Source organism: Pogoniulus pusillus, chromosome Z (assembly GCF_015220805.1).
Source record: "Pogoniulus pusillus isolate bPogPus1 chromosome Z, bPogPus1.pri, whole genome shotgun sequence".
In the NCBI taxonomy this organism is placed as follows: domain Eukaryota; kingdom Metazoa; phylum Chordata; class Aves; order Piciformes; family Lybiidae; genus Pogoniulus; species Pogoniulus pusillus.
In genome coordinates, this window is record NC_087309.1 from 21,613,845 (window position 1) to 21,639,916 (window position 26,072).

The following is a 26,072-nucleotide window of genomic DNA, read 5'->3' on the forward strand; positions in this document are numbered from 1 at the left end:
AGAGCTCCAAATGAGACACGTGGTCATCCACTTGGTTTCTGGGGACGTGGCTACAGAGGTTCAGAGGCAAATTACACACCAACAGAGAAAGAGATACTAGCAGCCTACGAAGGAGTGAAAGCAGCTTCTGAAGTGATTGGAACTGAGTCACAACTCCTTTTAGCTCCTAGACTGCCAGTTCTAAACTGGATGTTCAAAGGCAAAGGTTCAGTACCATATCATGCCACAGATGCAACCTGGTCTAAATGGATGGCTTTGATAACCCGACAAGCACAAATGGGGAATCTTGATCGACCTGGTCTGGTGGAGGTGATCACCAACTGGCCGGAAGGCACAGACTGTTCCAAACCTCCAGAGGAGAAAATAACTCGTGCTGAGGAAGCTCCTCCCTATGGTGATCACTCTGATCAGAAAAAGAACGATGCTTTGTTCACAGATGGTTCCTGTCGTCTTGTTGGGAACAAGCGAAGATGGCAGTCAGCAGTTTGGAGTCCTACCAGGAGAGTTACAGAAGTGAGAGATGGAGAAGGAGTCAATTTGCAGAGGTAAAAGCTGTCCAGCTTGCTCTTGATGTGGCTGAACATGAGAATGGGCCTATCCTTTACCTCTACACCGACTCATGGATGGTAGCCAATGCTCTATGGGGTTAGCTAAAGGACTGGAAGAAGCATGGTTGGCAGAGGAAAGGAAAGCCTGTTTGGTGTGCTGATCTATGGCAGGACATCGATGTATGACTGAAGAGAATTCCAATGAAGGTGCAGCACGTAGACGCACACATGCCTAAGAACAGAGTTACTGAGGAACTTTTACACAGTCATCAGGCAGACCAAGCTGCTAAGATTTCTCAAGTTGATACCAACTCTGATCTTGACCTTGATTGGAAACACCGAGGTGAACTGTTCTTAGCTCGGTAGGCCCATGACTCATCTGGACATCAAGGCAGAGGTGGAACATACCGATGGGCACGCGATAGGTCAATTGACTTATCCATGGACGCTATCACCCAAGTCATCCATGACTGTGACATCTGTGCTGCTATTAAGCAGGCTAAGCGAATCAAACCCTTATGGTATGGTGAGAGATGGTCATAGTACAAGTATAGTGAAGCCTGGTAGATTGACTACATCAATTTACATCAATCTCATTCTGGCAAGCAGTATGTACTAATGATGGTAGAGGCCAGCACCGGCTGGCTGGAAACCTATCCAGTTCCACATGCTACTGCATCTAATACCATTTTTGGCACGGAGAGACAAATCATGTGGAGACATGGAACTCCAGAGAGAATAGAGTCAGACAATGGCACTCATTTCAAGAAGAATCTTGTGAAAAACTGGGCCAAAGAGCAGGGTATTGAGTGGATCTACCACATACCCTACAATGCACCAGCTTCAGGGAAGATTGAACGCTAGAACAGTTTGCTGAAAACCACCCTAAAAGCCATGGGGAGTGGAACTCTGAACAACTGGGACAAACATTTAGCAGAAGCTACCTGGTTGGTAAATAGTAGAGGTTCAGTAAACAGAGCAGGACCTGCACAATCAGATTTGGTCCAAACAGTAGACGTTGATAAAGTTCCTGTTGTATGTGAGAAGAATCTGTTAGGGAAAACTGTTTGGGTATTGTCTCCTTCGGGCGAAGGGAAACCTGTCTGAGGGGTGGTGTCTGCTGAAGGTCCTGGGCGCACCTCCTGGGCAATGCAGGAGAATGGTGAAATCCAGTGTATTCCATAGAGAAATCTAACTCTAGCTGAGAGAGTTTAAATTCAGAGTGTATAATACAAGCTGTTAGGAGTTTTTCTGTTCTAGGTACCATCAGCATCCAACACTGAATGAATCTACGAGAGAATCTACAGTACATGAGCATGAACCCAACTTCACTTGTGAGTCCCTGTTCTCATCTCACCTGTGAGGAGACAAACTGTTCTGTGCTTTTGAGTCACCTACATCTGCTATAGCTGGAATAAAGTGTGAACTGAACTTGTATATGTTGTTTTAGTGTAAATATTTGTTTAGATTAGATCAGATAATTCTCAGTGATACTCTGAGTGAAGTAGACAGGGGTGGATTGTGCTAGTTTGAAGCAAGCTAGAATGTTTTGGTAAGAGAAAGTAGATAATTGGCTGTAAATGGAAAATACTGGTGATGTCTCCTTCCCTTAGAGTCTCACTGAATAGGAATGTAAACATTAGATAACACCTTCACCATTTTGTCTTCACTTTCAGGCTGGCTTCAGACTCAGCTACATCTCCCTAACCTCATTGCCACTAAGCTTGCTTCTTAACCTCTTGGCTGAACCTCTTTTCTTCCTTAAGACTGGGGTAAGGTTGAGAGGGGCAGGGGGAAGGTGCAGGGGTAGTTGAGAGCTCCTCCTGGGGACTCAGGTTTCTGGCAGGGGAGTTGTGTTTCTGTATTACTTTTAATTTGTATATTTCTTTATATAACTGTCTATACTGTAACTATCTGCCTTTATATTGTGCTAGCTGTAAATATATAGCTTCATTTATATTCCCAGAGTCCGACTGAGTTAGCTGGGGTGTTTCTTAAAGTGTGGGGGGGCGGGTAACAGCCAAATCACCACACTGACCACTGCTGGCCACACTGTTCCTGATGCAGGCCACGATGCCATTGGCTCACTTGGCCACCTGGGCACACTCCTGGCTCATCTTCAGCCTACTGTCTATCAGTAGCACCAGGTCCCTTTGTGCCTGGCTGCTTTCCAGGCACTCAGTCCCCAGCCTATAGCACTGCTTGGGGTTGTTGTGGCCAAAGTGCAGAACCCTGCACTTGGCCTTGTTTAGTCTCATCCCGTTAGCCTCTGCCCACCCAGCCAGCCAGTCTAGGTCCCTCTGCATGGCTCTTAATACGTTCCAACAGATCAAAATCTGCTCCTAGCTTGGTGTCATCGGCAAACTTACTGATGCTGCACTCAATCTCCTCATACAGGTCATCAATAAAGGTATTGAACAGGACTGGGCCCAGCACTGATCCTTGGGGAACACCACTAGTGGCTGGCTGCCAACTGGATGGGGAACCATTCACCACCACTCTCTGAGCTCTGCCATCCAGCCAGTTCTTGATCCAGCACAGAGTGAATCCATCCAAACCATGAGCTGCCAGCTTGGCTAGGAGCTTCTTGTGGCAGACAATGTCTAAGGCTTTGCTGAAGTCCACGTAGACTACATCCACAGCCTTCCCCACATTCACCAGGTGGGTAACCTGATCATAAAAGGAGATCAGGTTGGTGAGGCAGGACCTGCCCTTCCTAAACCCATGCTGGCTGGGCCTGATCCCTTGGCTATCCTGTAGGTGCTTTGTGATGGCACCCAAGATGACCTGTTCCATGACCTTGCCTGGCACTGAGGTCACGCTGACAGCTCTGTAGTTCTCTGGCTCCTCCTTTCAACACTTCTTGTGAATGGGTATCACATTGGCCAGCTTCCAGTCTTCGGGGGCCTCTCCAGTGAGCCAGGACTGCTGATAAATGATGTAAAGTGTCTTGGACAGCTCAGCTGCCAGCTCTCTCAGCACCCTAGGGTGGATTCCATCCGGTCCCATGGACTTGTGAGGATCCAAATGATGCAGCAGGTCCCTTACTGCTTCCTCATGGATTAGAGGGGGACTGTACTGGTCCCTAACTCCATGTGCCAATTCAGGAGTCTAGCTGTCCTGGAGACAACCTGTCCCACTCTTGAAGATTGAGGCAAAGAAGGTGTTAAGCACCTCTGCCTTTTCCTCATCCTTTGTCACTATATTCCCCTCTCTATCTAACAAGGACTGGAGGTTGTCCTTGGTTCTTCTCTTGCCATTCATATTTAAAGAAACATTTTTTATTTTCCTTGACAGCCGTGGCCAGCCTAAGCTCTAAGTGCACTTTTGCCTCTCGCATTTTTTTTCTACAAGACCTAGGAACTTCCTTGAACTTTTCCTGGCACACCTCCCCTCTTTTCCAAAGGTGATACACTCTCTTTTTAATCTTTAATTCCTTCAGCAGCTCCCTGCCCATCCAGTCTGGCTGCCTCCCTCGTCGGCTTGTCTTCCGGCTCAGTGGCACTGCCTGCTCCTGTGCCTTCAGGAGTTCTTTCTTGAAGTAGGTCCAACCTTCCTGGACCCCTTTGTTTTCAAGGGCTATTTCCCAAGGAACTTTCTGAATTAGTTCCTTAAATAGGCCAAAGTCTGCCCTTCGGAAGTCCAGTGTGGAGGTTCTGTTGATGCCCCTCCTGGTTTCTCCATGTATTGAAAACTCTATAATTTCATGGTCACTGGACCCCAGGCAGCCTCCAATCACCACATCCCCCACCAGTCCCTCCCTATTTGTGAGCAGTAGGTCAAGCAGGGGTGCCCCCCTGGTAGGCTCACATAACAGCTGGGTTAAGAAGTTGTCTTCCACACATTGCAGAAACCTTCTAGACTGCCTCTTCTCTGCAGTGTTTAAGTCCCAGCAGATGTCTGGTAAGTTAAAGTCGCCCACTAGAACAAGGGCAGATGATCTTGAGGCAGCCTTCAGCTGTTTAAATAGTAATAAATCAGCCTCTTCTTCTTTGTTGGGTGATCTGGAACAACCTCCAACCAGGATATTGGCCTTGTTGGCCTTCGCCTTAATTCTCACCCATAATGACTCAACTTGGTCATCCTTGATTTCTACCTCCATGACATCCAGAGCATTCCCAATATACAGAGCCACTCCACTACCTCTTCTCCCTTGCCTGTCTCTCCTGAAGAGTCTGTAGCCATTGATTACAGCACTCCAATCATGTGAGTCATCCCACCACATTTCAGTGATTGCGACAATATCATAGTTTTCCTCCAGCACCAAAGCTTCCAGCTCCTCTTGTTTGTTACCCATACTGCGTGCATTAGTGTACATGCACTTCAGCTGGGCTGCTGCTTCTACCCCTATCTCTAGCCTACCATCCTCAATTTCCTTTGATTTATCTCTAGTGGTGTCATAATAAGTCACTATATATATATTCCCATAATGTCTTCATAACTATGTAAGAATCCTTTAAATATTAAAGTTCAGTGGTTGGGGGTGGCAAGATTTGGAATATTGGAAGTTTAATAAATATCTTTACTTTTATAAATATTCTTTTGCATTAATTAATTTCTCCCCTCCACCACAACCGGCATACGGGCAATATCCCCCTCTGTGACACTTACATATGAGGAAGAAACAAAGAACAGTACTCACAATTCATTCTCATTTAACATGATGAACATTTAAAAATATCGTTGCAAAGAAGACAAAAGAATTTCTGGATAGGAAAGATGTTGAGCCATTCTGGAGAAAATAGTGAAGCTGGTTTGGGGTAAATGGAAATAGCTAAGGAATTTGACTTAAACCTGTCTGTGTTCTCTAAAGATTCCAACTAGTTTCTTTGAAATGCCCTTTGTGTTTCTGTCTGGCTCTGAAAGAGAACCCATTAGTAAACAATTATTTAAACATGTTAGACCAGAGCATGGTCACCTTTCAGAAACAATGTCTTTGCAGAAATTTGTCCTTGACATTGGAGATTTGCTACATTTCTCTGTAGCTGTTATCACGTAAATAATCTCAAAAGAGTGAATCATGTCATGAATATAGTTAGGGAGCACATATAGATCCATCAGTGAATTGAGTCCAATGAAGCAAAATAAACAATTGCATGAAGCTCAGGATCAAGCCCCAGTCCAATACATAAACATGATTAACATCACATTGTATTACATCTTAAACTATTGTGCCTGACTATGCTTAAGAAAAAAAAAAAAATACATGCAAATAAATGGGAAGAGAAGAAAATTCAGAAAATCTATTTTTTAACATTCAATATTGAGTTAGGAATGGGTACAAAGTCCATTTTCTTTAATGTCTTCAAATCTGGGGGTACTGATTGATACCCACCTGAACATGAGCCAACAGTATGCCCAGGTGGCCAAGGGAGACAGTGGCATCCTGGCCTGCATCAGGAATGGTGTGGCCAGCAGGAGCAGGGAGGTCATTCTGCCCCTGTACTCTGCACTGGTTAGACCACACCTTGAGTACTGTGTCCAGTTCTGGGCCCCCCAGTTTAGGAGGGACATTGAAATGCTTGAGTGTTTCCAGAGAAGGGCGACAAGGCTGGTGAGAGGCCTCGAGCACAAGCCCTATGAGGAGAGGCTGAGGGAGCTGGGATTGTTTAGCCTGGAGAAGAGGAGGCTCAGGGGTGACCTTATTGTTGTCTACAACTACCTGAGGGGTGGTTGTGACCAGGAGGAGGTTGCTCTCTTCTCTCAGGTGGCCAGCACCAGAACGAGAGGACATAGCCTGAGGCTGCACTGGGGGAAATTTCGGCTCGAGGTGAGGAGAAAGTTCTTCACTGAGAGAGTCATTGGATACTGGAATGGGCTGCCCGAGGAGGTGGTGGAGTCACCATCCCTGGAGCTGTTCAAGACAAGATTGGACATGGCACTTGGTGTCATGGTCTAGCCTTGAGCTCTGTGGTAAAGGGTTGGACTTGATGATCTGTGAGGTCTCTTCCAACCCTGATGATACTGTGATACTGTGATACTGTGAAATATTAGCATCCATTTTCCATCTCCTACAAGACTTTTTACAACTTCACTTTCACAGGTACATAATATTGTTATGAGTTCTTAGTGTGCAGCATGTTATTAGTCGCAATTCTAATTAATTCTGAAGGTATTTATAAAAATCACATGATGAGCCCTGCATTCTCAGAGAAATGTAATCTAGATTCCTTTCTGAAAATACTGAGGGTTTTTTGTGTTGTTTTTTTTGTTTGGTTTTATCTCCAAGTTTCTTTTTAAAAAGTCAAGAGGAATTTACCAAACATAATAAAAACATTTTTGGTCCTATCATTATAATTTACAGAATCAACTAATACCAGACCTATAGCCTTGAAATTAAAACTGATTGTGAGAAGAATGTGGAGTGTTGTGTCCAGCATTAGAGCCCCTATCACAAGAAACATGCAGAACTAATCCATAAAAAGGGACAGAGAGTTGGATCACACTTGATGTGAAAACAGACTGAAACATCTGGGGTTGTTCAACCTGGAGAAGAGAAGCCAGCAAGGAGACCTTATAGTAGCTTTCAAATAATTGAAGGGAAGCCTACAGCACAGATGAAGAGGGTCTTTTTACAAAGGTATGTTGTGATATCAGAAAGTGTAACGTATTGAAACTAGAAGAAGATAGATTTAGATTAGATATAAGGAAGAAATTTTTCACCACTAGTGCAATGAAACACAGGAACAAGCTGCCCAGAGAAGCCGTAATGTCTCTCACCCTGGAAGTTTTCAAATCCAGGTTGGACGCGACTTTGAGCAATATAGGCTGGGGACTGAGTGGCTGGAGAGCAGCCAGGAGGAAAGGGACCTGGGGGTACTGATAGACAGTAAGATGAAGATGAGCCAGCAGTGTGCCCAGGTGGCCAAGAGAGCCAATGGCATCCTGGCCTGCATCAGGACCAGTGTGGCCAGTAGGACAAGGGAGGTTATTCTTGCCCTGTACTCAGCACTGGTCAGGCCACACCTTGAGTCCTGTGTCCAGTTCTGGGCCCCTCAATTCAAGAAAGATGTTGAGGTACTGGAACATGTCCAGAGAAGGGCAACAAAGCTGGTGAGGGGCCTGGAACACAAATCCTATGAGGAGAGGTTGAGGGAGCTGGGCCTGTTTAGCCTGGAGAAGAGGAGGCTCAGGGGTGATCTTATTACTGTCTACAACTACCTGAAGGGACATTGTAGCCAGGTGGGGGTTGGCCTCTTCTCCCAGGTAACCAGCAATAGAACAAGGGGACACAGTCTCAAGTTGTGCCATGGTAGGTATAGGCTGGATGTTAGGAAGAAGTTTTTCACAGAGAGAGTGATTTCCCATTGGAATGGGCTGCCCAGGGAGGTGGTGGAGGCACCGTCCCTGGGGGTCTTCAAGAAAAGACTGGATGAGGCACTCAGTGACATGGTCTAGTTGACTGGCTAGGGCTGGGTGATAGGTTGGACTCGATGATCTTGGAGGTCTCTTCCAACCTGGTTGATTCTATGGTTGTAGTAGAGGTGTCCCTGCCCAGCAGCATGTCTCCACCCAACTATTGCCTGAGCCTCCTCTTCTCCAGGCTAAACAACCCCATCTCCCTCAGCCTCTCCTCATAGGGCTTGTGTTCCAGGCCTTTCACCAGCTCTGTTGCCCTTCTCTGGACACATTCCAGCACCTCAACATCTCTCTCTGGAATTGAGGAGCTCAGAACTGGACACAGTACTCAAGGTGTGGCCTGACCAGTCCTGAGTACAGGAGATGAATAGTGTCCGTTTCCTTACTGGTCACACAGTTTCGGATACAGGCCAGGATGCCATTGGCTCTCTTGGCCACTTGGGCACAATGCCGCCTCATATTCAGCCTACTATCTATCAGTACCCCCAGGTCCCTTTCCTCCTGACTGCTCTCCAGCCACTCAGTCCCCAGCCTATAGCGCTGCTTGGGGTTGTTGTGGCCAAAGTGCAGAACCCTGCACTTGGCCTTGTTTAGTCTCATCCCCTTGGCCTCTGCCCACCCATCCAGCCCGTCCAGGTCCCTCTGCAGGGCTCTCCTACCCTCCAACAGATCGACATCTGCTCCTAGCTTGGTGTCATCTGCAAATTTCCTGATGCTGGATTCAGTCCCCTCCTCCAGATCATCAACAAAGATGTTGATCAGGACTGGGCCCAACACTGATGCTTGGGAAGCACCACTAGTGACAGATGCCAACTGGATGTGGCACCACTCACCACCACTCTCAGAGCCTGGTCCCCCAGTCACTTTTTGACCCATACCAGAGAGAATCTGTCCAAGCCATGAGCTACCAGCTTGACTAGGAGCTTGTTGTGGCAGAAGGTGTCAAAGGCTTTGCTGAAGTCCACGTAGACTACATCCACAGCCTTCCCCACATTCACCAGGCAGGTATCCTGATCATAAGAGAAAATCATGTTGGTCAGGCAAAACCTGCGCTGCCTAAAGCCATGATAGCTGGGGCTGATCCCTTTGCCATCCCGTAGGTGCTTTATGATGGCACTCAGGATGACCTTGCCTGACACTGAGGTGAGACTGATAAGTCTGTAGTTTTTTGGTTCCTCCTTCTTTTGGATGGGCATCACATTGGCCAGCTTCCAGTCTTCAAAGACCACTCCAGTGAGCCAAGACTGCTGATAAATGATGGAGAGTGGCTTGGCCAGCTCATCTGTCAGCTCTCTCACCAACCTAGGGTGAATCCCATCTTGTCCCACGGACTTGTAAGGATCCAAGTGGCTTAGAGGGTCCCTTACTGTGAAAGGAAAACAATGGTGATGTTGATTTCCCTCAGAAGTCTTGCTGAGGAGCTTGTGAAGAAGAAATTAAAATATTAGATAACACTCTTGCCATTTTCTCTCACTCTCACTTGGGCTGCTGACTGAGCAACATCTTATTTCCTAACTTCACCTTCCATGTGGCCTAACTCACCTTTGCTTCATAACCTCTTGGCTGAACCTCTATTCTTCCTTAGGACTGGGGTAAGGATGAGAGGGGTAGGAGGAAGGTGTAGGGGTGGTTGAGAGCCCCTCCTGGGGACTCAGAATTCTGGGAGTGGCACTGTATATAAGGGATGCTCTGGATGTCATGGAGGTAGAAATCAAGGATGACCAAGTTGAGTCATTATGGGTGAGAATTAAGGCGAAAGCCAACAAGGCCAATATCCTGGTTGGAGTCTGTTACAGACCACCCAACCAGGAAGAAGAGGTTGATTTATTACTCTTTAAGCAACTGGAGGCTGCCTCAAGATCACCTGCCCTTGTTCTGGTGGGTGACTTTAACCTACCAGACATCTGCTGGGACTTAAACACTGCAGAGAAGAGGCAGTCTAGAAGGTTTCTGCAATGTGTGGAAGACAACTTCCTATCCCAGCTGTTACGTGAGCCTACCAGGGGGGCAGCCCTGCTTGACCTGCTGCTCACAAATAGGGAGGGGCTGGTGGGGGATGTGCTGGTTGGAGGATGCCTGGGATCCAGTGACCATGAAACTACAGAGTTTTCAATACATGGAGAAACCAGGAGGGGCATCAACAGAACCTCCACGCTGGACTTCCAAAGGGCAGACTTTGGCCTATTTAAGGAACTAATTCAGAAAGTTCCTTGGGAAATAGCCCTTGAAAACAAAGGGGTCCAGGAAGGTTGGACCTTCTTCAAGAAAGAACTCCTGAAGGCACAGGAACAGGCAGTGCCATTGAGACGGAAGATGAGCCAATGAGGGAGGCAGCCAGAGTGGATGGGCAGGTAACTGCTGAAGGAATTAAAGATTAAAAAGAGAGTGTATCACCTTTGGAAGAGAGGGGAGGTGTGCCAGGAAAAGTTCAAGGAAGTTGCTAGGTCTTGTAGAGGAAAAATTAGAGAGGCAAAAGCCAACTTGGAGCTCAGGCTGGCCACGGCTGTCAAGGAAAATAAAAAATGTTTCTTTAAATATGAATGGCAAGAGAAGAACCAAGGACAACCTCCAGTCCTTGTTAGATAGAGAGGGGAATATAGTGACAAAGGATGAGGAAAAGGCAGAGGTGCTTAACACCTTCTTTGCCTCAATCTTCAAGAGTGGGACAGGTTGTCTCCAGGACAGCTAGACTCCTGAATTGGCACATGGAGTCAGGGACCAATACAGTCCCCCTCTAATCCATGAGGAAGCAGTAAGGGACCTGCTGCATCATTTGGATCCTCACAAGTCCATGGGACCGGATGGAATCCACCCTAGGGTGCTGAGAGAGCTGGCAGCTGAGCTGTCCAAGCCACTCTACATCATTTATCAGCAGTCCTGGCCCCCGAAGACTGGAAGCTGGCCAATGTGATACCCATTCACAAGAAGGGTCGTAAGGAGGAGCCAGAAAACTACAGAGCTGTCAGCGTGACCTCAGTGCAAGGCAAGGTGATGGAACAGGTCATCTTGGGTGCCATCACAAAGCACCTACAGGATGGCCAAGGGATCAGGCCAAGCCAGCATGGGTTTAGGAAGGGCAGGTCCTGCCTCACCAACCTGATCTCCTTTTATGATCAGGTTACCCACCTGGTGAATGTGGGGAAGGCTGTGGATGTAGTCTATGTGGACTTCAGCAAAGCCTTGGACACAGTCTGCCACAAGAAGCTCCTAGCCAAGCTGGCAGCTCATGGTTTGGACAGATTCACTCTGTGCTGGATCAAGAACTGGCTGGATGGCAGAGCTCAGAGAGTCATGGTGAATGGTGCCACATCCAGTTGGCAGCCAGTCACAAGTGGTGTTCCCCAAGGATCAGTGCTGGGCCCAGTCCTGTTCAATACCTTTATTGATGACGTGGACGAGGGGATTGAGTCCAGCATCAGTAAGTTTGCAGATGATACCAAGCTAGGAGCAGGTGTTGATCTGTTGGAAGGAAGGTAGGAGAGCCCTGCAGAGGGACCTGGACAGGCTGGATGGGTGGGCAGAGGCTAACGGGATGAGACTAAACAAGGCCAAGTGCAGGGTTCTGCACTTTGGCCACAACAACCCCAAGCAGCACTATAGGCTGGGGACTGAGTGGCTGGAGAGCAGCCAGGAGGAAAGGGACCTGGGGGGTACTGATAGACAGTAAGATGAAGATGAGCCAACAGTGTGCCCAGGTGGCCAAGAGAGCCAATGGCATCCTGGCCTGCATCAGGAACAGTGTGGCCAGTAGGTCAAGGGAGGTTATTCTTCCCCTGTACTCAGCACTGGTTAGGCCACACCTTGAGTACTGTGTCGAGTTCTGGGCCCCTCAATTCAAGAAGGATGTTGAGGTGCTGGAACATGTCCAGAGAAGGGCATGAAAGCTGGTGAGGGGCCTGGAACACAAATCCTATGAGGAGAGGCTGAGGGAGCTGGAGCTGTTTAGCCTGGAGAAGAGGAGGCTCAGAGGTGATCTTATTACTGTCTACAACTACCTGAAGGGACATTGTAGCCAGGTGGGGGTTGGCCTCTTCTCCCAGGTAACCAGCAATAGAACAAGGGGACACAGTCTCAAGTTGTGCCAGGGTAGGTCTAGGCTGGATATTAGGAAGACGTTCTTGCCAGAGAGAGTGATTTCCCATTGGAATGGGCTGCCCAGGGAGGTGGCGGAGGCACTGTCCCTGGAGGTGTTCAAGAAAAGACTGGATGAGGCACTTAGTGCCATGGTCTAGTTGATTGGCTAGGGCTGGGTGATAGGTTGGACTCGATGATCTTGGAGGTCTCTTCCAACCTGGTTGATTCTATGATTCTCTGATTACCTATTACCTTGTCTATTTCTGCCTATAACTGTATATACTGTAAATATCTGCTTGTACATTGTGCTAGCTGTAAATAAAAAGCTTCATTTATATTCCCAGAGCTAGCTGAGCCTAGTCTGGTGATTTCCAAAGTAGGGGGGGGGGACAGTCAATACCCAAACCATCATACCAGGATACCATCCTTCTCCTCTTCCTCTGGTTGTCCTGGTTGTCCTTGACCTAGAAACACAACTTTACTGAGAGCACTCTTCTTGGTAGCCAATCTCACAAAGTTTTTCTTGTCAGAGTATTTAGATCTGAGTATGTTGGCTAAGTCTTTAATGCCGTATATCCTCTCTTCTTCCTGTTGTGTACCAGAGGCCCCCTCCCCTAGGGGTTAGGTGGATTAGAGAGTTAAAGACAGAATCAGAAACAGAGAGTGGCCAGTGAGAAAGACAGCACAGTCCATAGCGAGAGCTGAGCAGTGTGTGCGTGTGAAGTGCCCATCTTACCTATATTTTGACTAGATGTATTTCTCAGCAGAAAAATGGTGATATAGGTTACTGTTGTTTTCTTTATCTTTCTTCTCACAGCTAAGGATTTAATTTCTCTCAGTAAAATATTTCAGTTAGTCTCAAATCAGCACACTGCACTCCAGTAGATGATAATATAATCCCTTACCTGCACTTCTCCTCTCTTCTTGTTCTCCATTTTTTTCTCTTTATCTTACCTTCTCTCTCTCTGTATTATGCACTTTTATCCTTTTATAAATAATCTCACTTCTGTTACCTGGTCTCACTTGTACCTTAATTCCACAACACAGAAATATATAAGTACAAATCTTGCTCCTCTGAACAAGAGAGATTGTTAATCTCTGTTCTCCAGACCATGACAACACATGCCCCAAATTTTCCAAAACCAATTAGAATGAAAAGTGATTAGAATTAAATAAAAATAAAGTGACTTTTCCTGCTTACATCCATATATATGATCTTTAATATGAAAAGAATAAAAGAAGATAAGCACTGCAAAAAAAATTACTACTTTTTTTTGTGTAAACTAAGTTCTAAGTTTTGGTTGGGTTTTTTTTGTTTGTGGTTTTGTTTGTTTGGGTGGTTTTTGTTTGGTTGTTTTTTTTTTTTTTTTCAATTCACAATATCCATATAATGTATAGTACTTCTTTCTGCGTGGCTTCCACTTTTTTGTAGGAGTTCCTGATTTTGGCAGCATCCTCTATCTTCTAGTGCATTATTTCAGCTAGTTCAGGTCAGCTGGTTTATTCCAAGACCACACATTTACTGAGTTTTTTTCACTCACTTAGAACAGCATTTTATGTTGATCAGACTTTAAAATTGAATTATCAAAGCCTTAGAGTTTCAAAAGCTACTGTAGTTTCATAACATTGGCAGGGAGGTACTTCTTGAAATAGATCCAGACAGATCTTTTTTGAAGGTAAGTAAAACAACACTGAAAACCAATCATTTCAACTTTTTTTTTCTCCTTCTACCAACTAATTTCCAGAGATTCATTCTTCTCTTCTTAAAAGATACCTTTTTTTTTTTTTTTTAAATCTAGAGCAGATTTGCTTCCTATTCATTATATACCTATTTTCCATTCCACCAGCATCTCTGTTAAGCTTAAGTAGCCTGTTGTACTTTCTGATATTTACCTTCTCAAAGTGTGTGCTAGTTTGAAACAAGATAGAATATTTTGATGAGAAGAACTAGATTACAGGCTGTGAAAGGAAAACAATGGTTATGTACTTCACTCATAGGCTTACTGACAGATACAAGAAGAAGAATAAAAACATAGATAAGCCACTACTCCTGCTGGGGAGCTCCGAGATGCATGTCTCTCTCTCTAACCTCACCCTCCATTTCTCTGACTAATCCACTTTGCTTCCCAATCCGCTGTTTGAACCTCTATTCTTTCTTGTGACTAAGATTGAGAGGGGTAGGGGGAAGGTGAGGGGGTGATTGGGAGCCTCTCCTGGGGATTCAGGTTTCTGGGAGGGGAGATGTGTTTCTGTATTACCTTTTACCTTGTATATTTCTGTCTATAACTGTATATACTGAAAATATCTGCTTGTATATTGTGCTAGCTGTAAAAAATAAGCTTCATTCAATTTTCAGAGCTGTCTGAGTCTAGTCTGGATGACTTCCAAAGTGTGGTGGGGTGGGTAACACCCAAACCATCACAAAGTGTTTATTCACTGTAGCCATATTCTGTCATCTTCCGTTTCATCAGGGTGAAAACACCCAGCTGCTTTCAGCTCTGGCAGTTCAATGGGTTATCTATTCTCTGGTCTCTGTGGAAGTCTTTACTTTTGCTTTCTCCCATGATTTTCTTCCCATAATCATTCCCAGAATTTCAGATTGTCCAGTATTATATTGTAAAAATGAAATTTGTTCTTTCATGTATTATCTAGATGCTCATTATCCACATTAAACTGATAATAATAATTGGTGAAAAACGCATGAACCCATGATTATTATCTTTGTCCCTGTCAGTCCTGTTTTTAAACTAAAAATTCCTACTATCTTTCTCAGAGCAAATAGCCTAGCAATTCACTCTGTTAAGTGAATCTCATTTCAATTCCTCCTGTCCTCAAGCTCATGACAGTTACTCCTGTGAGATATTCTCATATTTCTCTGTAATGATAGTGCCTCCCATAATAAGTTAAACTAGCACATTTTATCTCAAATATAGAGCATTGGTTTACAAAAATTTCTGTAATTTTCCTATTTGTTGCAAAATCAAGTTTTGCTGTGATCATAGATGATCTGGATGAGGGCATCGAGTCAGTCATCAGCAAGTTTGCAGATGACACCAAGCTGGGGGCAGATGTGACTGAGTTGGAGGGCAGAAGAGCTCTGCAGCAGGACCTTGACCACCTTCACAGATGGGCAGAGTCCAATGGGATGGAGTTCAATAGCTCCAAGTGCAGGGTGCTGCACTTTGGCTACAACAACCCCATACAGAGATACAGGCTGGGGTCGGAGTGGCTGGAGAGCAGCCAGACAGAGAGGGATCTGGGGGTACTGATTGATACCCACCTGAACATGAGCCAGCAGTGTGCCCAGGTGGCCAAGAGAGCCAGTGGCATCCTGTCCTGCATCAGGAATGGTGTGGTCAGCAGGAGCAGGGAAGTCATTCTGCCCCTGTACTCTGCACTGGTTAGACCACACCTTGAGTACTGTGTCCAGTTCTGTGCCCCCCAGTTTAGGAGGGACATTGAGATGCTTGAGCGTGTCCAGAGAAGGGCGATGAGGCTGGTGAGAGGCCTCGAGCACAAGCCCTATGAGGAGAGGCTGAGGGATCTGGGATTGTTTAGCCTGGAGAAGAGGAGGCTCAGGGGTGACCTTATTGCTATCTACAACTACCTGAAGGGTGGTTGTGACCAGGAGGATGTTGCTCTCTTCTCTCAGGTGGCCAGCACCAGAATGAGAGGACACAGCCTCAGGCTGCACTGGGGGAAATTTCGGCTCGAGGTGAGGAGAAAGTTCTCCACTGAGAGAGTCATTGGACACTGGAATGGGCTGCCCGGGGAGGTGGTGGAGTCACCATCCCTGGAGCTGTTCAAGACAAGATTGGACGTGGCACTTGGTGCCATGGTCTAGCCTTGAGCTCTGTGGTAAAGTGTTGGATTTGATGATCTGTGAGGTCTCTTCCAACCCTGAGAATACTGTGATACTGTGATACTGAACTGTGGAAACACTTCAGCTGCTAAAAAGAATTTTTTTAAAAGGTAAAGGGTGATTTGTACTCACTGAAAAGTGTGCTTTTTAAGCATGTGGAGGTGTTGCTTAGGCTTATAAATTTAAGTGAGACTCTGCAGTAAATTGTCCTAAATCAAGAGGTCCTTAACCTACAGTTTGTTGGGAATGGTAGGACTTTTAGTGCTGTACAGCTGCTTCATCTTGACACACTGGAACATAAGCCATGGGCTTAGAATGTGTAAGTGGAAAAGTACTGAGTTAAATAAAATAGAAGGTCAAAATGACCTTAGAGAATGTTGAAACAGATGAAACAGTGTAAAGCATGAACTCGTGTTTTTGTTAATCCTTGCTTATCTAATTGCTAAGGTACAAGGTCTGTCTTGATGTCTGTACTGAGGTCTTTCTTAATGACCATTTAGGATTTGGCACGATCTCTTCGCTTGTATGTTAAAGCATATAACCAAGTGCTGAAAGTACAATAAACAGAACTTAGCTTGCATCAAGCTTCTCCCCATCTCTTCATCATTATCTCTGTAATGATAGTGCATCCCATAAGTTAAATTAGCACATTTCGTGTCAAATATAGTGTTGGTTTACAAAACTTCCTGTCGTTTTCATATTTGTGGCAAAAGTGAGTTTTGCTGTGATCTTTAGTATCACTGAAATGCAGAAACACTTTAGCTGCTAAAAAGAAATTATTTCTTAAAAGGAAAGGGTGTTTTGTACTCATTGAAAAGTGTGCTTTTTAAGCATATGCAAGTGTTGTTTAGACTTATAAATTTATTTAAGTGAGACTCTGCAGTAAATTGTCCTAAATCAAGAGGTCCTTAACCTACATTTTCATCAAGAGAAACAAGAAGAAAATAACTTTCATTCTCTCTTTTTCTAAAAGAAAAAATATTTTCCCACATGTCCACACATACACACAACAACCCTTTTAGCTATTCATTACATTCATAAAAGAGAACTAAAATTAAGCTATCCTTTGAAGATAACAAAATGCAAAATTAACTATGGGCTGAATGGAGTGCATTTGCCACAGAGAATTATTTGTAATCTATTCTCTGTGAAATGTGCATATCTAATTTGACTCCAATGATGTTTCTTGAAGAAATAAAGTATTTAGTGTCACATCCCTGTTGCAATTTTATACTTAACACACAGCCTAAAAATTTTCACACTATTCTCCTCACTTCTCTTCTGGTTCTTGCTCACTCAAGTAGATAGCACACACTAGGAATTATCAGAGACATTATGTTTGAGAGAATCTTTGTATGAAAATGTCACTGTTCGTACTATGTTTGGAGTTTTCTCTTCCTGAAAAATACTAAAGATAGTTGAAAAGTGGATTCTTTCAATGTCTGAAGACAAGTCAATAGATCTTTTTCAAAGGTAGTGTAAAATCTTTGCAAAACTAAAAGACGCTTTATGGTTAGTTGTCCAGAATTTGCATTAAAGATAGATTTTTTTTTTTTTTACAGTCAGATCAATTAATGACAGTAAACTAGTCTTCATAATGACAGATGCTCTAATTAGGAAATAAATGTATAGAAACTAAGCCACCTTTTTGTTTTCTCTAAGATTGTATATACCTGTTGTTTTGACCTCTTAATAAGGTTTTGGCATGCTCCATAGACAATGTTTGCAAACCTCTTTGAAGACAGAAAACTCTGCAAAGAATGTAAATATTCTCAAAGATAAACATTGTTAGCATTCAATCCCATGACTTGATGAAATTATGAGGAAGGAATAGGGTCAGATTATGGTAATGGTTTCCAGAGAGAGTTATGTTTTTTTTCTGGAACTGGTCAGAAAAATGTAATTTAAGAGGAAAATACACCTATAATATACTGTTACTTTCTAGGAGCTGTAACATAAAATCTAGGACTGCAGGTCCTGTTACCCTACCCAGAGCTCAGATATGAATGGAACTGCCTTCAGTCAGGTATTAATTCTTAGGGTAACCCCAGAACGAAATCTAACCTAAATGAATTGAATGTCAGCATCTCATAGCCACCTTATCCCAATACCAACTGTAAGAATAAATGCTATTTCTGTTCAAGTAATGATAAATTGCCTAAAATCATTTCCTCCACCACTTTGTGACAAGATCATTCTTTTTGGAAATAGTTCTCAGGAATAGTTTTATTGACAGGTTATATTGTTACATATGTAAGTGGATAAGAACCAACAATCTAGAAAATGTCACTCCATATTATGAAGAAATTGAACTTCAAGTTTTTTTTCACCTTCAACACTACATTTACAGGAGATTATCATGCACTGATCATGTCTCACTTGTAGCAAATGAGCCTGTAATATATCACAAATGAAAAAATAGACCAATAATGCAGCATATCAGCAAGGCAATCAAACTAAAGGGCTAAAATCCATTTCATCTGCTCTAGCTATATGTACTTTAGACAAACGTCTTGCATTCTTGTGTAACCAGTAGACAGCAGCAAGCATTTTCAAGATGTAGTTTTATATATCTATTTTATGATGACATTATCGTCATACTGATTTTCCACTTTTTTTCTAAATAGAAAGACAGATTTCAAGTGATTATCTTGGAAGCTGATGCAATGGTGTAATATTTACATTTATGTACATGCACTCCAGCATAGATACCTGGCAAATAGATTCTGGGGAGGGGAGAGGAGGGGAGGGGAGGAGGTTATTCTTCTCCTGTACTTAGCACTGGTTACGCCACACCTTGAGTCCTTGTGGTGGAGGGGCAGCAGCCCCAAAACTGAGGCCTCTCTATGCCTCTACATGTCTGGACATGTTTTTCTGCCAGGGACCTATGGCAGTAAACAGGTTGTGTAACTCACACACGCCCAGCCCATGCACCCCTTGGGTCCGCCCAGGTAATCCCCTCTTGGGAGGGTCCAGGCAAACACCTACTGCCTATTAAGGTAAGGTTTGGCTTACTGCCAACCTGATTGGCCACTTTAGATGCCCAAATGAGCCACGAATCTCACCTCAGAGCCTATAAAGAGGGGTGCAAAGGAGCACCACGTGGTCAGAGGTTCAGACTGTTCAGAAGTTCAGAGCATTCAGAGCATTCAGACTTAGAGGCTCAAGGTCAGCTCTGATAGCATCACCCTGCTGCCCTGACCTGCTTGCATGGCCTAGACACAGAGTCAGGCCCTCTCTTGCAAACATTACTGAGGCACAGACCTCTTGCATTGATTTCAAGGCACAGTTAAGCTGTTTGCGAACCCTTTGAGAAGCAGAGTGCATGCACGCCTGCATTTCATACATATATGGAGAGCCGAGAGCCCCCTGCCTAAGCCTAGAGCAGCCGTACATACTGGCTTGCTATCTTGATTTATCTATGAGCTCAAGTTTCCCTGCAGCTCGGCATAGACCCTGCTTGCCAGCTGTCTTGTAAGCCTGGAAAATTCTAGGCCCAGCAGACCCCTTTCCAGTTAGTCTGCTAACCTACAAACACAGCCTGCTAGCTGGGAAACCGTGTTAGAAGCTGCACAGACAGATCCCTCTCCTGCATAGGGAAATCCTGCCAGCTGATCATCCCAGGACACGCACAACATCCAGAAGCCACAGCACCAAGGCAGAGATCACTTTACTCCAGGAGAGAAGGTTAGAGAAAATCCTGTTTACCCCAGAGACTGGGAAAACCCTTATCAATTCCCCTGCAAGATGGGACAGATTCCAGCCTTCACCAAGACCCGAATACTGGGCACATGCTGTGACAATCCCGGGAGGATGATTTATGATTAATACTTAAGAACAATACATCTAAGCAAGCTTTAATTCCTTTGTAATATTAGTTACCTCTGTCTTAAGAGCAGACACAGTTTCAGCCCCTACTGGGCAAACAGTATAGTTGTTAAGAGGCATTAAGCCTAAGGGAACCTTTCTCTCTGTCTATAGTTGTTAATAATTTGATTATTTCCATTTAATAATCAATCCCTGTAAATATATCCCAAGCTTTTTTCATAACCTTGCATAACGAACCTGATTTCATAGTGGTTGGGGGTGGTACAAATTTGTAAATATTAATTTAAATAAATAATTTTATAAAAAAATAATACTGCCTCAAATTAATTTCTCACCTCCCCCTAACAGAGGAGGAATAGAGAAATCCCCTCCATGACAGTCCTGTGTCCAGTGCTGCGCCCTTCAATTCAAGAGAAAAATGTTTAGATACTGGAACGTGTCCAGAGAAGGGTGATGAAGCTGGCAAGGGGCCTGGAACACAAGCCTTATGTGGAGAGGCTGAGGGAGCTAGGGTTGTTTAGCCTGGAGGAAGCTCAGGGGTGACCTCATTGCTGTCTGCAACTACCTGAAGGGAGGCTGTAGCCAGGTGGGGGTTATTCTCTTCTCCCAGGCAACCAGCAATAGAACAAGGGGACACAATCTCAAGTTGTGCTGGGGGAAGTATATGATGGATGTTAGGAGTAAGTTCTTTCCAAAGAGAGTGATTTGCCCTTGGAATGGGCTGCCCAGGGAGGTAGTGGAGTTGCTATTCCTGGAGATGTTCAAGAAAAGACTGGATTGGGCTGGGTGAGATGTTGGACTGGATTATTTTGGAGGTCTCTTCCAACCTAGTTGATTCTATGATTCTATGATAGGAGAGGATGTGTTCACTTTCTACATTAAATCTGTGTCTTTTTGCATTACTGTTTATCTCAACACGTTAATCAAGACTGACCTCACTTTACCGTAAGAAGTCATAGAATCATAGAATCAACCAGGTTGGAAGAGACCTCCAAGATCATCGAGTCCAACCTATCACCTAGCCCTAGCCAGTCAACTAGACCATGGCACTGAGTGCCTCATCCAGTCTTTTCTTGAAGACCCCCAGGGACGGTGCCTCCACCACCTCCCTGGGCAGCCCATTCCAATGGGAAATCACTCTCTCTGTGAAAAACTTCTTCCTAACATCCAGCCTATACCTACCCTGGCACAACTTGAGACTGTGTCCCCTTGTTTTATTGCTGGTTACCTGGGAGAAGAGGCCAACCCCCACCTGGCTACAATGCCCCTTCAGGTAGTTGTAGACAGCAATCAGGTCACCCCTGAGCCTCCTCTTCTCCAGGCTAAACAGGCCCAGCTCCCTCAACCTCTCCTCATAGGATTTGTGTTCCAGGCCCCTCACCAGCTTCGTTGCCCTTCTCTGGACATGTTCCAGCACCTCAGCATCTTTCTTGAATTGAAGGGCCCAGAATTGGACACAGTACTCAAGGTGTGGCCTGATCAGTGCTGAGTACAGGGGAAGAATAACCTCCCTTGTCCTACTGGCCACACTGTTCCTGATACAGGCCAGGATGCCATTGGCTCTCTTGGCCACCTGGGCACACTGCTGCCTCATCTTCAGCTTACTATCTATCAGTACCCCCAGGTCCCTTTCCTCCTGGCTGCTCTCCAGCCACTCAGTCCCCAGCCTGTAGCACTGCTTGGGATTATTGTGGCCAAAGTGCAGAACCCTGCACTTGGCCTTGTTAAATCTCATCCCATTGAAGACAATGCCTACATGAGGAAATTACTTACCTTCTGCTTTCCTTGTACTAAAAGAGGAAAGACATGTTGCACCATAGGTCTTGGATGGATTTTTAGATGGAAGGAAGTAAAGAAATATGGATTTTATAAAACTGTCTCTGGTTCCAATAATATAGAAAACTGATCTCGTCTTTTTTTAGCTTTAAAATTATACCTAGTAATACATAGTAACATGTCTTTGTTTAGCTTTAAAATTTTCTAGATCATTAGATTAGACTCTCCAGCATTAAAAAAGCACTGGTCTATATAAGCTGAACTAGGACACTAACTACATACATTCTTTGCTGCATTATCAGACATCATTTCATATATAATTGTAATGATTGATTAATATTTACCTAAATGTAATGAACTGAAGATTATTCCACACTTTTTTTTTCAATTGACACATCCATGAAATAATTTAGTCTGCATTTAACAGCAAATTTAATGAGAAGTTACATGAAGTCAAAATTCAAGTGTCTTACACCTTTATATCTGATACAGTGAAACTTAGGAATTGAATCAAGCAAAACCAAAATAAGACCACTTCAATTCTCAATCAGAGATCCACATGATAGTTTAAAGAGATTGAAATAATCCACTTTAAAATTTAATTCAGGATAATTTTGCAAGTATCTTACCTCTGTACACACAGATCCCTAAGAGTTCTATAATACTATGGCTCAGATAAGTCACAGTTTCAGTCTATATGAAACTGCATATGATAATACATTTGTTCAAGACCTACCAATTGGAGTCTTGTTCTTTACTAGTTATAAATCAAAACAACAACAAACAAACTCAAATCCTAAAAAAAAGACCAAAGTAACTGTGAGAGCCTGATCCTCTCTCTTGTTAATCAACAAAGATAAAGATTGCGTTGTCCCTCCTTAATCTTGTTACTTCTGGGACTCAGACTCGGTGCTTGGCCCAAAAGCTCAGAGATGCAAATCAACAGACAATACCTTTGAAACTCCTAGACCTCACCCTGGCTGGACTGCCCAGGAAGCCTCCACTTTATCTCAGCTGCCCCCAAGGGCTGTGTATGCAGGGTGTGGACAGGTGTAGCCGAGAGAGGGCAGAGGCCCTCCCCCCGGCGACGCCGGACCCCTGCGAATGTGTGAGAATGCACAGGAAGATGCCCTGGGGGGGCTGCAGCTGGACACTGAGCAGAAAACTGTATAAAAAGGCAGGAGAAAGGCCTGCCAAAGTGTGGCATCCCCACCAGACCAAGTGTGGTATCCCCACCAGGGGTATTCCCACCGCACCACCAGTGGCATCACCAGCAGACAGAGAGTGGCACCTCCATCGGACCACCAGTGACATCTCCACCGGACCACCGAGGGCAGACCATCACCAGACCACCAGAACTGCACACCACCTGAAGAACCTCTGACAAAGATCATCCCTGGGCCACGCACCCGTCTCTCTCTCACCCCTTCATCTGCGACGGAGGGTAATATGATCACAGCCTTTTCCCCTTCCCTGCTCCTTCTTTTCTTCTCCATCGATCTCTTTATCTTTCTCTCTCCCCCTTCTCCCCTCTCTCCCTCTGTTCTGATCTTTCTCTCTCCCCCTTCTCCCCTCTCTCCCTCCGTTTTGCCCAACCTTATCCTTTAATAAACAGTTTCATGGTGATATATGGTCTCGTTTGCACCTTAATTTCGCAACACGGAATCCATAAGAACTGGTCTAGCTCCGCCGGACGGAGATACTGTTAATCTCTGCTCCTGCGGACCTTGACATTTTTTGGCGTCACGGATAGGATTCTGTGTAGTGAAAGTATCATCGGAAACTGTTGCATTTCTGAGAACCCCAAAGTGTGCACGAGTGTGTCTGAGATGTACTCTGAGAGCAAAGTGAATGCTTGTGGAGCAGAGTGTGGGGATTTTTCAAATGTCTAAATGTGTCTACGTTCCTGGGAAAGAATATTTTAGGGTACAAGTGGTGATTTTATAGTGTGACCTTCCCGAGAATTCTTAGTACCCTGCGGTAAATAGGAAATATTGTGTAAAGTGTGTCCTCTTGGGGAGAGCTACCTCCACAAGAAGTCTAGTAAAATTGAGAATATTGGTAAAGTGTGTCCCCTTGGGGAAAGGTTCCCAAGAAGTCTAGGAAACTTGTGAATATTTTGTAAAGTGTGTCCTGGGGGAAAGAATTTCCCCCGAGAAGTCTCTCTGTTGGTGAAGCGTGTCCTCTCGGGGTGACTGTGGCTGTCCTCTCCGAGAAGCTAGATCTCTGCGTTCCCGGGAAAGAATATTTTAGGGTACAAGTGTTGGTTTTATAGTGTGGCCTTCCCGAGAATTCTTAGTACCCTGCGGTAAATAGGATTGTGTAAAGTGTGTCCTGGGGGAAAGAATTTCCCCCGAGAAGTCTCGTGAACCCAAACGGAACAGTTTCTCTGTTGGTATAGTGTGTCCTCTCGGGGTGACTGTGGCTGTCCTCTCCGAGAAGCTAGATCTTGGTGTGATCTCCCTGGAGGAATTCATTGTGTGTTTTTCTAGGGAACAGTGTTTGTGAGTGAGCTTTCTCTGAGCAGTTTTTGTAGGGAAGGTTTTGAGGTATAAGGTCTTTGTGTTGTTGTGACCTCCCCGTGGAGCTCTTACCTTAAAGGCCATGGCCACGGTGGAGAGGCTTTTCTGTTTGTTGGAAGCTCACGGTGCCCGCCCATCCGTGGAAGGGCTGGATTGGGCCCGTGAGAACTGGAGTACCTGTCAGAGTGTGATGGACCGGATTGTGGCCCTGCAGAAGGAGGCACGGGCCAAGTCGGGAAAGGGCAAAGCCTTCATCTGTGCAGTTTTGGGCACCTGTTTGGCCGCTTCAATAGATGAAAAGCAAAGCCAAAACGGACGAGAGAATAAAATCATTTCCTCCTTGCAGGAGCTGGTAGATTCCCTGCAAGGACATATTGTAACTTTAAAAGACGAAGTGGCAGATCTTAAGGATAGATTAAAAACAGAACAGAAGTGGCAAAGGTGGTTTTTGAAGGAGGAAGAGTTAAAGCAAACAGAGCCTGGCTCCATATACCCCCAGGCAGAACTGGCAGCAGCAGAGGAAGCTGCGGCTCACATGCGTCCTCTCATTAAAACTGAGATGCTGTACGAGGATGAGGATGGCACCCCTGCCATCACAACGAAAGAGATACCCTTTTCTTCCACTGAGCTGGCCAAACTGCGTAAAGAGTTTACACGTTCTTCTGGAGAGTCTGAGGTGGAATATGTATGGCGTGTCTCTAGAACTGGAGGTGATCAAATTAGGTTGACAGAGGCTGAAGCTACAGGCTATTGGGGTGCTAATGTGTTCCTAACTACGGGCAATAGGAGTGGTCCCTGGAGCCTTACTCAGCGAGCAGCTTTTTGGGCTGGGGGCTTTGATTCAAAGGAGAGAGGAGAGCCTCTAGTTCTGAGGGGAGGCATGAATCAGATAATGGAAAATGTGCAGAAGGCAGCTTGTTTGCAAATGGTCTATGATCGAGAACTGAAACATCATTTTGAATCGCCCCTTTCTCTCTTGGTGGACCCGAAGCGAATGACTCCCCTGGTGAGGGGACTTCCTGACTCCCTCAAGATGAAAGGCATTCAGCTCCAAAAGGAGATAGCTGACACCCCACTTACCTCCCGAATACAAGCTACTCTGAGGGAGAACTTAACACCCGGGAGGAACCAGCCCGATGGCAGACAATGGACGTGGGAGGAGGTGGCTAGAGAGCTATTAGATTATGCCAGGCAGTATGGGGTGCCTGAGGAAGTTCATAAGCCTGAGACTAGAGGCTTGAGGCATGTGGAAATTAATCACCCACTGCCAAGTGCAGATCCCCGGAGCCAGATGCTTCGAATCCCCAAACGACACTCGACTGGGGGGAGGGAGCACCTGAACACTAGACAGTATTGGTGGGGGCTAGGCCGGAAGAAAGGTATCCCAAAAGAAGTGATTGATGGGTTATCTTCAGTGCACTTGGAAATCGTTGTAAAAAACTGGCCAGAGTCTAGCCAGAAACCCGAGCCCACTGCACCCCCCTTGATAGACTTATCTGATGTGGGGAAAGGCGTGCCCCCTTCTCAGCCTCAGAGGAGCTGAGAGCTTCACCCCTCTGTGGTGAGTGGGGGAGGTGAAGCCTAGAGATCTGTGAGCTCACCAATCAATTGTAAATTGTACAGGGTCTGGGAAGTGGATTTGGTTTGTGCCTAGCTTGGCTTCAAGCTGAAACAATCAAAGGCACTTACCGGCCCATTCAAAGCAATTAGCTTCACCTGGGCAGGCTCAGGGAGCCTCTCTCTGGGTGGGGGTGCTTTGCCCAGATACCTTATCAGTACCTGAGGGAGTTGACTAAAGATTCCTTGAGATATTGTCAGAAGGATTTGTTTTGTTGCCATACTAATGACTTCTCAAGTTTTGCAGGCTACAAGTTCTCCCCGCAGCATCACTACAACAGAGGACTGCCGACTGCCCTTTCCTCACAGCCTGGCAGTGTCACCAGATACACGGGGAAGCTTTACCTAAGCTTCAATGGACTCCCAACTGAAGGACTGACGGGATGGGGGGATATGGAATTAATGTATTCTGTTTTGTTAAATGACACAGCATTATTCTTTTGCCTGATACACGGGGAAGGTTTACACGAGCTTCAATGGACTCCC

The 26,072-nt window shown here is 45.1% G+C and overlaps 1 protein-coding gene across 1 annotated transcript; it reads left to right on the forward strand.

The window, feature by feature from the left end:
• The first annotated feature begins 276 nt into the window (after window positions 1–276).
• LOC135192917 (uncharacterized) lies at window positions 277–25,512 on the forward strand. Its single transcript, XM_064176310.1, has 3 exons — window positions 277–476; window positions 1,809–1,882; window positions 24,035–25,512. Exons 1-3 carry the CDS (start codon window positions 277–279, stop codon window positions 25,510–25,512), a joined length of 1,752 nt encoding a protein of 583 aa, XP_064032380.1.
• The last annotated feature ends 560 nt before the right edge of the window (window positions 25,513–26,072 follow it).

Excerpts from the sequence above, each read along its gene's own strand:
- LOC135192917 (XM_064176310.1), top strand. The coding sequence starts at position 277 with ATGGGGAATCTTGATCGACCTGGTCTGGTGGAGGTGATCACCAACTGG. Across the intron at positions 477-1,808 it reads GGGAACAAGCGAAGATGGCA|GTACCATCAGCATCCAACAC; the intron begins GTCAGCAGTTTG and ends TTTCTGTTCTAG. Across the intron at positions 1,883-24,034 it reads GCATGAACCCAACTTCACTT|CTCTTACCTTAAAGGCCATG; the intron begins GTGAGTCCCTGT and ends CTCCCCGTGGAG.